The sequence below is a fragment of the Callospermophilus lateralis genome, chromosome 2 (genome assembly GCF_048772815.1).
Source record: "Callospermophilus lateralis isolate mCalLat2 chromosome 2, mCalLat2.hap1, whole genome shotgun sequence".
NCBI classification, from domain to species: domain Eukaryota; kingdom Metazoa; phylum Chordata; class Mammalia; order Rodentia; family Sciuridae; genus Callospermophilus; species Callospermophilus lateralis.
This window is the reverse complement of record NC_135306.1, coordinates 21,319,027-21,334,345: the sequence shown is the minus strand read 5'-3', so window position 1 is coordinate 21,334,345 and position 15,319 is coordinate 21,319,027. Positions and strand designations below refer to the sequence as shown.

Sequence of the window (15,319 nt, the reverse complement as noted above, 5' to 3'; positions counted from 1 at the left end):
CCAAACCTACTTCATACAGTTTCTGTGAGAATTAAAGAGTAAATGAGTTAATACACACAAGGCAATTAGAATATGTTATGCATAGTTACACCACCACTCAACTCAACAACTCTGTTAGTGAAGGTATTAACTCCCATGTTAGCTACTCAGCTCCCAATTATGCTAATGGAAGCACAATGGATACTCTTGACATAGAAATCCAATGCAATATCTTTGCTTGGACAAAGGCCTACCTATTCCCTAGCATTCATTATAGAAACCATAATATTCTAATTTACATAATCACTCCCTGCTTTCCCCACATCCTCCCAGCCTCCTGGGTAATACCTGGCTCACAATTTAAAGGTCAGCTTTGTCATCCTCACAGCCTGCTCACCTGTCCCTCCTCTGCACAGCAATCAAGAAAACCTGTATCTCGGGATGGGCTGGGGCTGCCACCTCCCTCTTTGCCTCAGTATGCAAGCAAGCATTTAACTGCACTTCTGAGATATCAGCTGATGGACTTTAACAGTAAGATGAAGAGATGCTGCTCACACTCAAGGGAAGAAGGGTGTGTAAAAGCACAATGGGAGTGCCTGAACTTATATCTGTCCTCATCTAACCCCCAGTCATTCACAGTGAGACCAAACCAACCCACTGCACCACCTGCCTGAGATTCTGTCTCTCATACTTGTGGACACAGGTAGGACCATCTAATAACCTCAGGGGAAAGCCAAAGGGGCCCAAAACTCAAGAAGAAAGGCCATTCCCAAGTCTTCTGTGACATTGCATAACATTGCATTGCTCTTAAGAAAGTGCACTAAATTCCAGAGATGGAAGGAACCTGAGAATACTTATATTCTCTCCTCTCCAACATCCTTGACAGGAAAAAGAAAGAAAGAAAGAAACAGAAACAGAAACAAAATGTAGCCTCTGCTTTAAACACCCCCTGCCAAGAGGGAGGGCAGCACTATCCTTCAAGCAATGTCACCACAGAGCAATTCAGGGATCACATATGCCCCCACCTGACCAGGCCCTGGACTGACACCACCCTGCTAGAACCCTTAACCTTTCCTGTAGTACAGTGGTTTTCAGAACCTGCAGCTTCCATTTGTCACCAAGATCAACTAGCAGTGGGCCCCACACCTGGCCTCCAGACCAGAAATTAACCCACCAGAGTGCCCCAATCTCAACTCTGAGTCTTGAGTTAACTTATTAGACATGTAACCTTGCCACTTACTAGACATGTAACCATTACTTCAGGCCTACCCCAAGGTTCATGTCCTGCGGTCACCCACTTCTCCCACGCTGCTTCACTCCTGACATTCTTAAGCCAGCTGTGCACCTTTTTTCTTTTTTCTTCATTATTTTATTTATTTATTTTTATGCAGTGCTAAGGATTGAACCCAGTGCCTCACACCTGCTAGGCAAGCTCTGCCCCTGAGCTACAGCCCCAGCCCTGTGCACTTAAAAAGAAAAAAAAAAAAATCCCTGCTTCTCATTTCCCTTTCCCCTCCGCAGGGCTGAGTCCAACAGAGGACTCTGCTACCTTGGGCTGCAGACACACAGACACTAAGGAGCTCAGTTTTAGATTTGAAAAAGAAGATGAAGATGTGCCCAGGGCCAGGTCCCTGGAGGTGGGACCCGGGCCACAGTAGGGAGCTTCATCAATTCTGATCTTGCTCCCTTATTTAAGGCAACTTTGAATCACTCCAAAACCATTCACTCTCTCCATCTGTCCTCCTGTGCCCTCATCTCCACTCTGAGGAGTAAATATGCTGCTGTAATTCACAGAGAAGGAGCGAAGACCAAGCCAGTGAAAGAATGATTAGTGAAGACAGAGGGCACCTCAGACAGAGAGGACAACTTCCCTGACCCTGTCTACCTTTGCTCCCCCATGTTCCTCAATGCCTCTGCCGGTCCTCTCTCTGGCCTTCCCCCAACCCCAGCCAGGCCTGACCCAACAAGTCCCAGAGCCACTCCCAGACTCAGAGCAATGCCAGAGAAAGGTTAAGAAACAGGACAGACTGGTTCCACCCCTCCTCACCCATTCCTAACCTCTGGGTTCCTCTGGGGCCTGGAACCCCACCCAACCACCAACACCCTACTGCTTTCCCAACTATGTTTCTTGAACTTTCCTCACAGCCTAGCCCCATCCCCCAAACATCCTCCATACCAATTAAATGTAATTCAGCTCATGTGAGGGACTGAACAGACAAATGGACCATGGCCAGACATACATAAAAATAGAACTCAGGCCCCCACGGCAGCCATCCATCCAGGAACTCAAACCTCAACCTCTGTTGCAATCGCCCGAAATGGACTTACTCAATAATAGCCAGCTTCCGTAATCTTTGCCCCCATTTCTAACTTAGGACCAACCAGAGAAAGCCAAATAAGTCCCCCTCACAGTCACACAGGATATCTGCTGCTAGTCAGCAGCCTCCAGCCGCCCCAGGCTGGACACACCTGCTGCCCTCCCTCAAGTCTCTTAAACTCTCCCGCCCCCTTGCCTGCTTTTGAGACGTTGCCAAACCCAAGTGTCCTGGCTGACTCCCGTCGACAGCAAGCACTCAATCAATAGCTTTTGCATGAAGAGGCTTTCTTTGCATGAGAAGGAGAACTCCTTGGAGTGATCTTTATTTCCATTCACATTCCCAGCTCAAGCCACAACCCCGACCCCCAAGGCTCTTAGCCTAATCAAGGTCCCATGGCCTGGCATGGGATCTCTGCTGTGGCAGAGAGAAGTGGGTAACTCTGATGGGCCTCCCGGAAGCCAGGACAACTGGGCTGGTTTTGAAATATGAACAGCACTGAGGAGATGGTTTCAGGAGAAGGAAATAGCAGCTCTCTTCCATTCTCCTCCTCCTTCCTTCCCCTTCCAGAGAAAAACCTCTCCTACTTAGAGTCCAGCTTTCCTTGGGCTCCATTAAATATCTCATTGATTTCTGCATTTTCAACTTCTCTCCCTCTCTACTGAATAATTCCTCTGTGTAAGATATGCTTAAGTTGGCTTTACTCCACCCTGACCTGGCCAGCCCAAATGGTGCCCTCCTTTTCCTTTTTACTTTTTTGAAGAGTGCCCTGTAGCCGCAGTCTCTGCCCTCACTCTAGTGCCTCTGCATCTGGTTCTCACCCCCTCTGCTCTGCTAGCTCTGGGTTGCTGCTGGCCAGACTCCCAAATCCAAAGCCCTTCCTGAGTCTGCAGCCCCTGGCTTCCCCGGCTCTGGTTTCCTCCATACCATGCGAGTCCTGTCCTCCTTACCTACCCCAACCTACCTTGGCTGCCGCTTCTACTCCTCTCCTTACATCCACATCTAAACTTGGTCTTCCCCAAGAACCTGTCCTGGGTCTTCTTAATCTGGTCAACCTCAAGGCTTCAAATGACCTTCAAGCTTATGCATGCCACTTGCACATATCTAGTGGCCAGTTGTGACTCCCTATTGATTTCATCTGTCCAAAATCCATATTAGCACCCCAAATTTAGGATGTTCAAAACAATCATCTTTCTTCCCAGTCTTTTTTCTCCTCCCACAGAACCACAGATCCAAGTCACCCAGTCCCAAAACCTTAGTGTCATCTTCTTCCAGTGCCACTCCCACTTTCTCACCCACATCCAGTCCTCCTGCTGTCATTACTATGGATTCCATCCTCAGAACTGCCAGGCCAGTTCTGCCAGAAAAACTGCCAGAAACCCTGACAACTGCCTCAGTGAGCTCTAAGCCCCCAGGCTTTCTCCCCCATATTGTCCACTATCGAAAAACCAGTCATGGGCTGGGGATGTGGCTCAAGCAGTAGCGCGCTCACCTGGCATGCGTGCGGCCCGGGTTCGATCCTCAGCACCACATACAAAGATGTTGTGCCCGCCGATAACTAAAAAATAAATATTAAAAAAAAAATTCTCTCTCTCTCTCTCTCTACCTCTCTCTCTCTTTAAAAAAAAAAGAAAAGAAAAACCAGTCACACATAAAACCAGATTCTCCAAGACTGGAAAAGGAAGGGAGGCCTGCTTCATAAAGAGAGGAGGCTCCATCAGGCAGTCCTGCTTTCTATTTCCTAGCATTCACCCCACAGCCTTTACGAAGTTGCAGGTGGACTGGGGTGTAGCTCAGGGGTAGAGCACATGCCTAGCATGGCCTCGGTTCAAACCCCAGCACACACATACAGAAAAAGTTACAGGTGACCTTGGGTACCTACTGGCTCTACCCAGCCATCTTAGCCTAGCAATTCAACAGGACGCTGGACAATTTCCTAGGCTAGAGACTTCACAGGAAGATCCTGAAATGAGCTCTGAGTCTCTACAAGCTTTCATGGGCACTGCTATGGGAGACCAAGTCGGGGAAGGAAGGAAGAAAGATCACCAGAGGGTCCCATATTACAAAACCAGTCACTCCAGAAAGTTGAGCCATCGAGACAAACACCCACCAGTGAAGGCAAATGTTCCAAAGAGAACTCAGGGGACAGGAATCTGAGCCACAAAGTCTCCTTACATGGAAATTCCCATCATTTCAAGTTTAGTGTTTGGTGTTATTAAGGAAAGGTGTGGGGGGGGGGAGTGTTCTTATTTACACTTTTCCTATCACTTCCTGTACAAAAACCTACAATGGCTCCCAGTGGCTTCCCACTACCCAGGAGCAGCTACTCCAGATGCAGAGGTCTGCCACTCAAGGTCCTTGGCCTCCTGGTGAGATCCAGTCTGTGTTTCCATTCCCATTCCCATCCATCTGCTACTGACCAAGGGAACCACGGGCCCCATCCTGGGTGCCTCTTGTGTGTGTTCCTCCCCTTGTCCCTCCTCTGGAATTCACTCACACATACGCGGAGAGCTGTTTGCCCTCTCTGCTAAGAGTTAGCGCGACTTTTCCTCATTTTCCCAAATCCAATATCACCAATCCTCGATGGCCCAGCTCATGGAGCATTCGTGATGTCCACACCCCACCCCACGCCCCTCCCCACTAGACGTGTTTCTCCTATCTTCTGACCACCCACCCCTTCTCAGAGCACTCCCGTCCTTCTGCCTTCCATTACAGTACCTCCCCTACTTGTCTGAATCCTCTCTGGTACAGTAACTCCCTCCACGCTCGGTGTTGCGTTTTGCAGAGGAGGAAAAACAACACCTACAACACCAATTGCCTAGAAATGGATCATCTGCTTGTCTGCCTCCTCCAGATTATGAGCCCAAGGCGGCCAGCCCTGCACACTCCTATCTGGGGCGGAGAAGCTATTCAAGGGCCGTGCAGTCAAGGAATGAAGGATGGGTCTTCCTGTAAACTCCTCACCATATTTAGCATCCAGTTCTTCAGGGAGGTGAAAAAATTAAAGAGTAAAAAGTCAAGTGCTTGGGGTCAAGAATTTGTCATGCAAAAGCCACCGCAGAGCCGGAAGCCCCACAGTGCAGCGGAACTCCCTCCCAGGCCCTCCTGCTCCGGGTGCGGCTCCCCGATCGCGCCCAGCCCCCACCTCGCCACACGCCCCGGGGCAGCGTCGGGTTCCCTAGGGCGCGGGTAAGGCCGCCTCCAAAACCGCTTCCCCCGGCGGCCTGGGGCTGGCGTGGGGCGCCCCTCGTGTTTCTTCCAGCTCCGCCTTCGTGATTCCAAAACGCTGGAGCAAGCTCCACCTGCGCTCCACGCCCCGGCTGCACGCTGGCCGGCGCAGGGGCGGGGAAGCGTCCAGACGCGGACGCGTCCTCCAGCGCCCAGCTGGGGCCTCCCGGGGCCCCAGCGCCGCACGTGTCCCCGCCCACACTCACCGGGGGCGCTCGGCGCTCCAGTAGTGCCGCGGGCCGTGCAGAGCAGCAGCAGCAGCTGCACCAAGCAGGCAGGCGGGCGACCCGCGCCCCAGGGCCCCCGGCCCATGCCGCCGCGTCCCTCCAGGCGCGCCCGCGACTCCCCCTGCGGCCCTGGAGGCGACGAGATAAGGCGGCGGGTGCCGCGGGGAGGGGGCCGGCCCAGTCGCTTCCGGCGCCGCGCGGGGAAGCGGAGGGCGCCTCGGGGTCCCCAGGAGGCCCCGGAGTCTGGGAGCCCGAGGACGCTGGCCGGAGTTTTCAGTCGCGCACCTCCTGGGTCCCGGGGGCAGGACAGGGTCGGCCCTCTGGCCTTTACTTTAGGAAAGGGGGACAGACATTCAGAGGGGAGCCCCAGACTGTGCTAGGGAGGAAACGTCCGCGGTGCGTGCACGACAGGGACCAGGGGAGGCGCCCCCCACCCCGGGAGGCCAAAGGAGAGGGGCGGGGGGCACCGGGAAAGGACTCTTCCAGGACGTGGAAGAGCTGGGATGAGGTCGTGCGGCTCCGAGGGAGAGGCGAGAGGGCGGAAAGCCGCGGGGCCCAGGCACCCAGAGATAGAGACGTGACCAGGTGACAGGGCCTAAAGAGCCCAGCTGTGACGGCCCGAGGACAGGCAGGAGTTCCCGCTGCTCCGTGGACGTCCAGCCTGGGGCGTTAGGGAGGAAGGAAATTAGCCGCCTGAATGATGAGATGGACGTGAGGGAGGCATCTTAGCGGCGAGAAAGCTGTGCTGTGAAGGGACAGGGACAGAGAGTGTGTTCTAGAAATGGGGTCGTGGTGCCGGGGATGGTGGCGCACGCCTGTGATCCCAGCGACTCCGGAGGCTGAGGCAGGAGGATCGAAAGTTCCACGCCAGCCTCAGCAGTTATAGCAAGACGCTGTCTCAAAATATAAAAAGGGCTAGGAATGTGGCTCAATGATTAAGTGCCTCTGGGTTCAATCCCTGGTACCAGAAAAAGAAAAAGAAACGGAGTGGAGGTCTCCTTAGTGTGGGGAGCGGATATTTGGAAAGAGACATTAAACGGCAGCGGTAAACAAATCCACATAAGCCAAGTGAAGGAGGCTGCTGAGAAACTGTAACAACAGGGAGTCACTCTATCAAGAAGGTTTTCTGTGCCTGCAGTGTGAGGTTGGGAGGCCTGGGGGCAGGCCCCTCCGGAGCTGCTGCAGGAATTAAGGCAATACAGGAAAAGCTCTGATAAAAAGAAAAAAAAAAAAAAAAAAGACACGTTGACATGCTTTGGAGTCCTGCATTGGCAAGTGAGTGAAGAAGAAGAGAAAATGGAGTCCACTGGATTTTATATCCGGAAAAGAGACATTTAAGTAGAATGTCCGGAAAAGAGAAGGAAAGAGAAATTACAGATGTCATTTAGATTTATGGTTTGGACAACTGGGGTGGACAGTGGTGGAAGCCACTGAGATAAACATCCAAAAAGAGATGCAGCTGGGGTAGAGCAGGCTGCAGGAAAAGAAAGATGATCCCGAGTGAAGGCTTTGAGCTTGTAATGCCCGTGGGGCCATCCAAGTGCCAGAGCACCCACTACTTCAACCCATATCCACACTTGCTTTCTCTACCATGAGCTTGCCCTAAATCTTAACCACAGGAGAACACAGCCATATAAGGGCTGAACTTGTGCAGCCTTAAAAAGAAATTGTTAAAAATAAACTTCTAGACTCTTTTGTAGCAGACTTTCTTGCAAATTATTTTTGTTCAACAAAGATAGGGCCCTGCTTTGGAAAGTAGTAGATAGACAGTGTGAGTTTTGCAATTATTTAGGCCTTTTTTTTTTTTTTTTTTTTTTTTTTTTTTGCTAAGCTCAGCTCACCATGAACTTTGAAATTATGAAATATTGCAACAAATTTGCCATGTATTTGAGACATTTCTTAACCAACCTATATCTCCATCTCCCACATACTCCTCTGTAAAATAAATTCAAATATTTATGCAGGTCTATACATTTTCAAAATATTTTTTAGTTGTAGATGGACACAATACCTTTATTTTATTTATTCGCTTTTATGTAGTGCTGAGGATCAAACCCAGTGCCTCACATGTGCCAGGCAAGTGCTCTACCACTGGGCCACACCCCCAACCCCTACTTTTTTAAAATTAGTGATGTCAGGAAAAATTCTCCAAAACTTGAGAATGGGCAAGAGAAATTACTGAGTGTCCTTTCCAGGTGTTGCATCGGTTACTGTCTAGTAGCCATTCAGAAATGCTCGCAGCTTCTCGGGCTTGCTGCTGATAATTCTGTTTCTACTCTGTAAGGGTAGAAGTTAACTTGTAGAAAACTGATGATAAAACAAAAAGTTCTTGTCTATAACAACGAAGATGAATGTTTTCCAGGAGAAATATAAGTGCCTCCTTCTTTTGTCCTACATATCATATCAGCTGGTTAACCAGTTTGGAATCTACCAGCGCGTCCATTTCATCATTGACTTCAGATTTTCCTTTGAACCTTAATATCTTACTAGTTCTTCTTTGAAGTCACTCTCTTACTGAGTTCCTCATTAATTAATTAGTTGGACAAAATCTCAGGTTTTAATTTTGCATGAGTCATGTTTTTAACTCTTTAAATTACACTTTAGCACAAAACATGTTCTGTATTCTATATTAGATTGAGTTATTTTTATGGGCTTTTTTAGCTTTTAAACAAAATTTTTTGAAAAGTAGGACAAAAGCATCACTGGGCTTTCTATGTGTTTGTTTGTTGTTGTTGCTGGAGATGGACCCCAAGGGCACTTTACCATTGCCATTGGGTACTTCTTACCCAATTGTAAGGTCATTGAATCACAAGATTAAGGATTTTCTCCTTATAAGTATTTGTCAGAAACATTAAAGCAATATTGAAGGAGTGTAAACTTGGAGCAGTGAGATTATTGCTGAGAAAAATGTTCTCTTTTGGGGAGAGAGTGGCCAATACACCATCTTTTAAAAGAGAATCTGTGGGCTGGGGATGTGGCTCAAGTGGTAGCGCGCTCGCCTGGCATGCATGCGGCCCGGGTTCGATCCTCAGCACCACATACAAACAAAGATGTTGTGTCCGGCGAAAACTAAAAAATAATATTAAAAAAAAAAAAAAAATCAAACCCTGGGGGCTGGAGTCTTGGCTCAGTGGTAGAGCACTCTCGCCTAGCGTGTATGAGGCACTGGGTTTGATTCTCAGCACCACATATAATAAATAAATTAAAGGTCCACTGACAACCAAAAAAAAATTTAAAAAATAAATAAAAGAGAATCTGTAGCGAGTTCTTTCCTCCACAACATCTGGATTTTAATGCTTCATTAGAGAATTTCAGGTCTTGGTTTCAAGACGGCATCTTCAGTTCTGAAAGTTCTTTCTCCTTCCTTCCCTGATCCTGCTAAAATGGGGAAAGATACACTGTGTACATACAGTATTTGTTGTTTGTCCTAGCTTCCTGTCTCAGAACTCTTAACATCCTGGGAGTTTCCTTAGTGTAGAAGTATCTTCTGTTATTCATAATGACTCCTTTTTATAACACCTGAGTTTATGCTAATAAGATTGAAACCGTTGGGGGACCCCCATGAAAAATAGGACCTCTTAAATTTAAAGGAGTAAAATCTCTCGCCAAGGTGGTGGTGGTGGGGGGGGGGGCAGTGAGAAAGCCAGACTAGTTCTTTATCTTAAGAAAATGAGGAGTTTAAAAGTGGACCAGTTTTCAAGGCTATGGAGTTAAGATAACGCTGCTTGAGCATTCAGCTCAGCCTCCTGAGATGATGTGCTCAGAAGAAATGCCAAGAACTAGAGCCAGACAAGACAAGGTCACTGAAATCAAAGCCACCGAGACAGGGTAAGCATTTGCCCTGTTCTGAAAATAATATTAGGAACTCTTCCAGATGATAAGAAGCAAATTCCAAATGATGCGGGGCAGAAATGTGCATAGAATAGTCACTGAAGCAACCTATAAAGTCTACTTTAATAACATTGTATAAAACAATCCCAGTGGGGCTGAGGTCATAGTGCAGTGGTGGAGCACTTGCCCAGCATATGTAAGACACTGGGTTCAAGTCTCAGCACCACTTATAAATAAATAAAGATTCAGTGACAACTTTAAAAAAACTGAAAATGAATAACTACAATGAAAAAAAAAATCCCAGTGATTCCAGAGGAGGGTCGCAAGTTTGAGGGCAGCGTCAGCAACATAAGCAATCTAACGAGATCCTGTCTCAAAATATAAAATAAAGGGGCTTGGGTTGTGGCTCAGTGGTAGAGTGCTCACCTAGCATGCACGAGGCACTGGGTTCAATCCTCAGCACCACATAAATATAAAATATTGTGTCCTCCTAAAACTTAAAAGTAAATTGTGTGTGTGTGTGTGTGTATAAATAAAAGGGTTGGGGATGTGGCCCAGTGGTTTAACACCCTGGGTTCAATCCCCAGGGAAGGAAGGAAGGGAGGGAATGGAAAGGAAGGGGAGGGGAAGGGAAGGGAAAGGAAGGAGAAAGGAAAATACAGTCTTGCTCCTGTCCTCTGTGTACCCTTATCTGATTCTTTTGATAGTGTAAAAACCCATTGAGCAGGTGACAAATGACTTACTTGGGGTCTCTAGAAAGCTCCAAGATGGGGCTCATCACCAGAAAGACCAAGTGGTTAAAGGGTTTGAATATTCAGCCCTCCCCACCAACCTTCAGGAATGAGGAGCTGAAGATTAAGCTCCATAAAACCTTTTTTTTCCCCTTGGTACTGGGGATTGAACCCAGGGGTACTTTACCACTGAGCTACACTCTTGGCCCTTTTTATTTTTTTTAATAAAAAAAATAAAAGTTGCACAGGCTGGCCGGAACTTGCAAACCTTCTGCCTCAGGCTCCCTAGGATTACAGAGTGTATCACTATGACCGGCTCTAAACTCCACAAAAAATCGTGAACAAGGAAATTTGGTAGGCTGGGTGTAGTGGCCCACACCTATAATCCCCGCACCTTGGGAGGCTGAAGCAGGAGGATTGGAAGTTCAAGCCAGCCTCAGCAATTTAACTAGACCCCGGCCCCAAATTTAAAAAAAAAAAATTATAAGGACTGAGGATGTGGTTCGGTGATTAAGCATCTCTGGTTTCAATCCCTGGTACAGAAAAAAAAAAAAAAGGAGAGAAAAATTTGGTAAATATATGGTAGATGGCTAAACTAGTGGGGGGCTGGGGAGGTGGTATGCCCAGAGAAGACAGGGAAGCTCTGCTCCCCGACCATACCTTCCCCTGTGCGTCCCTTCATCTGACCATTCATCTGTATTCTTCACAATATCTTTTATAATAAACATAAGTGTTTTCTGGGTTCTGTAAACCATCCTACCTACCAAGTCAATGACCCCATACTGGGAACATGGGAAACCTAATTTGTAGCTGCCAGGCAGAAGTAAAAGTTCACAGCCTGGGGCTTGAAATTGTCATCTGAATTGGGGGACACAGGCTAGTGGGCAGTCTGTCTCCAGTAGCTAGTGTCACAATTGAATTCAATAATAGGACACCCAACTGGGGTCTGCTGGAGAACAAGGTTTGGGTTTTAGAAGCCTCTGAACCAGCCAGTCCTACGAAGGACACTGCAGCATAATTTAGATGTAAATAACTGAAAACTTCATTGAGGAATTTGCTTTTGAGACACACAATTGAGTCTCAGCTGATCACAGCTGAGTGTCAGTCATTTGCAGGTGGCCAACTGTTCAAGCCGCGCTCACACAGGCAACCACCAACCTGGAACCAATCCAGCTGTCCCTGAGCCTCACTTCCCTTTTCCTTCCTATAAATGTTACCCAGCCCTGGCTGCCTGGAGCTCTCGGTCTCTTCTGGTTCTGAGGGTTGCCCAATTCTTGGTTCTTTGCTCAATTAAACTTAATTGGTCTAAAATTCTTCTTTTAATAGTATGTGAACTATTAAAAGTAGATGTGGCTTGCACGCATCTGGGCACACAAATATTCTGGGTCGAGTGTGAGGAAATACAGTTTTATTTTATTTTCGGACACACACACACACACACACACACACACAAAAAAAATTTTTTTTAAATGAACAGTGTTTTTAAAAAGGAAATATGGGCTGGGGATGTGGCTCAAGCGGTAGCACGCTCGCCTGGCATGCGTGCAGCCCGGGTTCCACCCTCAGCACCACATACAAACAAAGATGTTGTGTCTGCCGAGAACTAAAAAATAAATAAATAAATAAATATTAAAAATTCTCTCCCTCAAAAAAAGGAAACATGCCATCGATGACCAGAAATCTTTGAAAACTACATTGAATTAGCTTGTCTCATGTCCTTCACAAAAATAATCTGTAGTGGGGGGAGTTAGGGTTAAAAACAAATAGTGTAACTTAAAATATATACATATGCACACTTCCAATTTGTTATTTGTATATATTAATGTAATGTGCATATTTTATTATAATATTTAAAATTTTTTTGTTTGGTATTAGGGATTGAATTTAACCACTCAGCTACATCCTTGCTTCGGCCTTGTTAACTTGCTGAGGCTGGCTTTGAACTTGCAATCGATCCTCCTGCCTCAGCCTCCCAACCACTGGGATTACAGGTGTGCACCACCATGCCCGGCTTAAATTTTAATTCAGGGGGTTGGGGATGTGGCTCAAGCAGTAGCACGCTCGCCTGGCATGTGTGCTGCCCGGGTTCGATCCTCAGCCCCACATACAAATAAAGATGTTGTGTCTGCTGATAACTAAAAAATAAATATTAAAAAATTCTCTCTCTCTCTTTTTTTAAAAAAAAATTAATTCAGAAGCACCATGTAAGAACTGTTGAAGAAAATGCAAAGTACACTGTTTATTAATTCAAACATTTTATTTTGCTCCTATCTACACATTGTTTACTAAAATCAGTCCTTTCTTCAGCCACACAAATATTAGTTTCCTGGCCTCACAAGAAAAACTATTAACTTTCACACCATTAAAAAATCATTTTTGCCGGGTGTGGTGGTGCACACCTATAATCCTAGTGACTTGGGAGGCTGAGTCAGGAAGATCAGAAGTTCAAGGCCAGCCCTAGCAACTTAGTAAGGCCTTAGCAATATAGTGAAACCCTGTCTCAAAATATAAAAATAAAAGAGCTAGGGATGTGGCTCAGTTGTTAAGTGGCCCTGGGTTCAATCCCTAGTACCAAAAAAATCATTTTCAACTTCATTTTTAAAAAAGCTTTCTTATACTAATTTACTCATCAGACAACCTTCATATGGTTAGATAAAATACTTAAATCCCACCTAAAATATTGAAATTACTGAATATCTGAAGCAATCTTAAAGATCTAGAACGGGTACTTATAGTCAAGAGAATCTCCCAAAGAGACCTCTTCCAGATCTCTTGGAGGCCCAGGAAGGAAGCTTCTGATAGTTGTAGAATTGGCAGTGTATTTCAAACTCTGTCCTCGAAGGTTCAGAAATATTGAAGGTTAGTTTAATGCATCTTGCTATGCCATCAAAGCATTCTTTTACAACAAAGATACTGGTACATCTATGTTCATAACAGCGTCATCCACAATAGGCAAAATATAGAAGTAAACCTAGGTCCATTGATAGATGAACAGATAAGCAAATGTGGTTTTTACCTACAATGGGATATTATTCAGTCTCAAGAGGGAAGGAAATTCTGACTCATGATACAACATGGAGGCACCTTGAAGACATTTTGCTAAATTAACGAGTACAATCACAAAAGGGAAATACTGTATGATCCCATAAATATGAGATATTTAGAGTAGTGAAATTCATAAAGACAGAAAGTAGAATGCTGGTTGCCAGGGAGTCAAGGGCAGAAGAGGAACTCTTCTGGTTGTAGAGTTTTAGTTCTGCAAGGTGAAAAATGTTTTGTGGATGGTTAGTAGGAATGGTCACACTACAATGTGAATGTACCTGATATAGAAATGTATATTTTAAAATGGTTAAAATAGTAAAAAAAAAAAAAAAAAAAAAAAGAAAGAAAAAGAAATCTACATACTAATTTTTTATTATCATTTGATCAGCAGGCACTAATATATAGAACTTTCCAAATCAATTCTGGATCCTGACAAATCAATATGGGATCAGATTCACAGGACCCCACAATTCCGAAGATAAAAGTGGATGAAATTCCAGAAGAAGCCTGAGTTAGGCTGTGGGAGCCAGCAGCACGGGAAGGAGCAGGCAGGCAAACAGAAGAACTTCCTTCTGAACACTGGTCCACTCTCTCCATAGCTTCCCCCACAGCGTCTGCATCCAACATAAAATGTAGCGTTTTCCTGGTGCATTCCAATAAGGCCAAAAGGAGAAGGAGGTAGGGAGTCTGTGTACCAAATACCCTGGATCCCTTTTGGAGAAGTCCATTGCTTTGTTACCCACTCCTGACTAGAAATGATGCCCTGCCTTTTCCAGAGACTGGTTTGAGAAGCTGTTCAACCCCAGGGCTGCAAAGGCCCCTTTGCACTGTATTCTGATCCCAATGAAAGAACTTGAAGGGCTCAATGGAGAGGGTGTGAACATTTTATTACTCCTGCCCTTCTCAGCATTGGCCAGCCAGGATACAATGCAGGCTGTACTACATCCACAAGCAGGGGTAATATGTAGGATAAGTTGTGTGCCCTCCCCTAAAGATTGGAGATTAGGGAGGTGGCGAGTTCCCCCCTCGTGATCACATTCTTTAGAGACCCTCTTATCTTACCGCCAGGAACCACAAGCTTTCCTAGGCACTGACCAGTGTTTACCCCAACAGCAGGCGGGTGGCAGGCTTGTAAATCATGCATAGTTTATACATGGGAGTTGGGGAGTGGCGAGAGACTCTCTCACTACAATGAGCTTGGTGTTTCTGATGTTCCACTCTTTGCTTGAAATTGGTGCTAACAGGAATGGTTCACATGTTTGAAGCTTTTGAATTATATTGGCTAAAACCTTGTGTTTTTGAAACATGAAAGAAACAGTCCCTCTGTAACGGCCCACCCCACCCCACATACATCTATCCCTAGAAGAAAACATCTGAGGAAAGCAAGAGGGTCACCTTGAAAAGAGTCACGTCACCCCTCCCAGAATAAAGTCAGATTTGTAAAGGTTGACAACAGGGGCCTTTCCCCCTGGGGTGTCACCTCTGTGTAATAAAGGTAGACTTCCCATTCCTGGGACCTCAATGACGCTCAGACACAGTTGCCATCGGAGGAACAGCAGGATTACTCTGTTTTCTCCAACATGCCTCTCCCTCACCACAAGCACACCCAAACAAAACAACTTCCCTGTGATTAGTTTGTGGACTTTGGCTGCAGTGTGTGGCTGTGTTACAATCAATTGATTTGACTTGTAGCCCACTGTCTTAGTCCCTTTTAACACAATTCCATAGAGTGAGTAAATTATTAAGAAAAGACATGTATTTAGTCTCATGGTTCTGATCCAGGGTTGAGGCCCTGCATCTGGTGAAGGCCTCTTGCTGGCAGAGTCCTGAAGTAGCATGGGGCATCACATCACGTGTGTGTGTGTATGTATATGTGTGTGTGAGTGTATGTGTGTGTGTGTGTGTGTGTGTGTGTGTGGTAGTCTCCCTCTCTCTTCTTACAAAGCCACCCTTATTCAATCATGGC

General features: G+C 46.3%; 1 protein-coding gene across 1 annotated transcript in view; it reads right to left on the bottom strand.

The window, feature by feature from the left end:
* Susd1 (sushi domain containing 1) overlaps nt 1–14,497 on the bottom strand; it is a 129,544-nt gene extending 115,047 nt beyond the window's left edge. The window contains exons 1-2 of the mRNA XM_076840989.2: nt 14,416–14,497; nt 5,351–6,079 (exon numbers count right to left, since the gene is read on the bottom strand). Coding sequence (XP_076697104.2) covers nt 5,351–6,079; nt 14,416–14,497 — 811 coding nt within the window. The remainder of the gene's footprint in view (nt 1–5,350; nt 6,080–14,415) is intronic.
* Between the last annotated feature and the right edge of the window lie 822 nt (nt 14,498–15,319).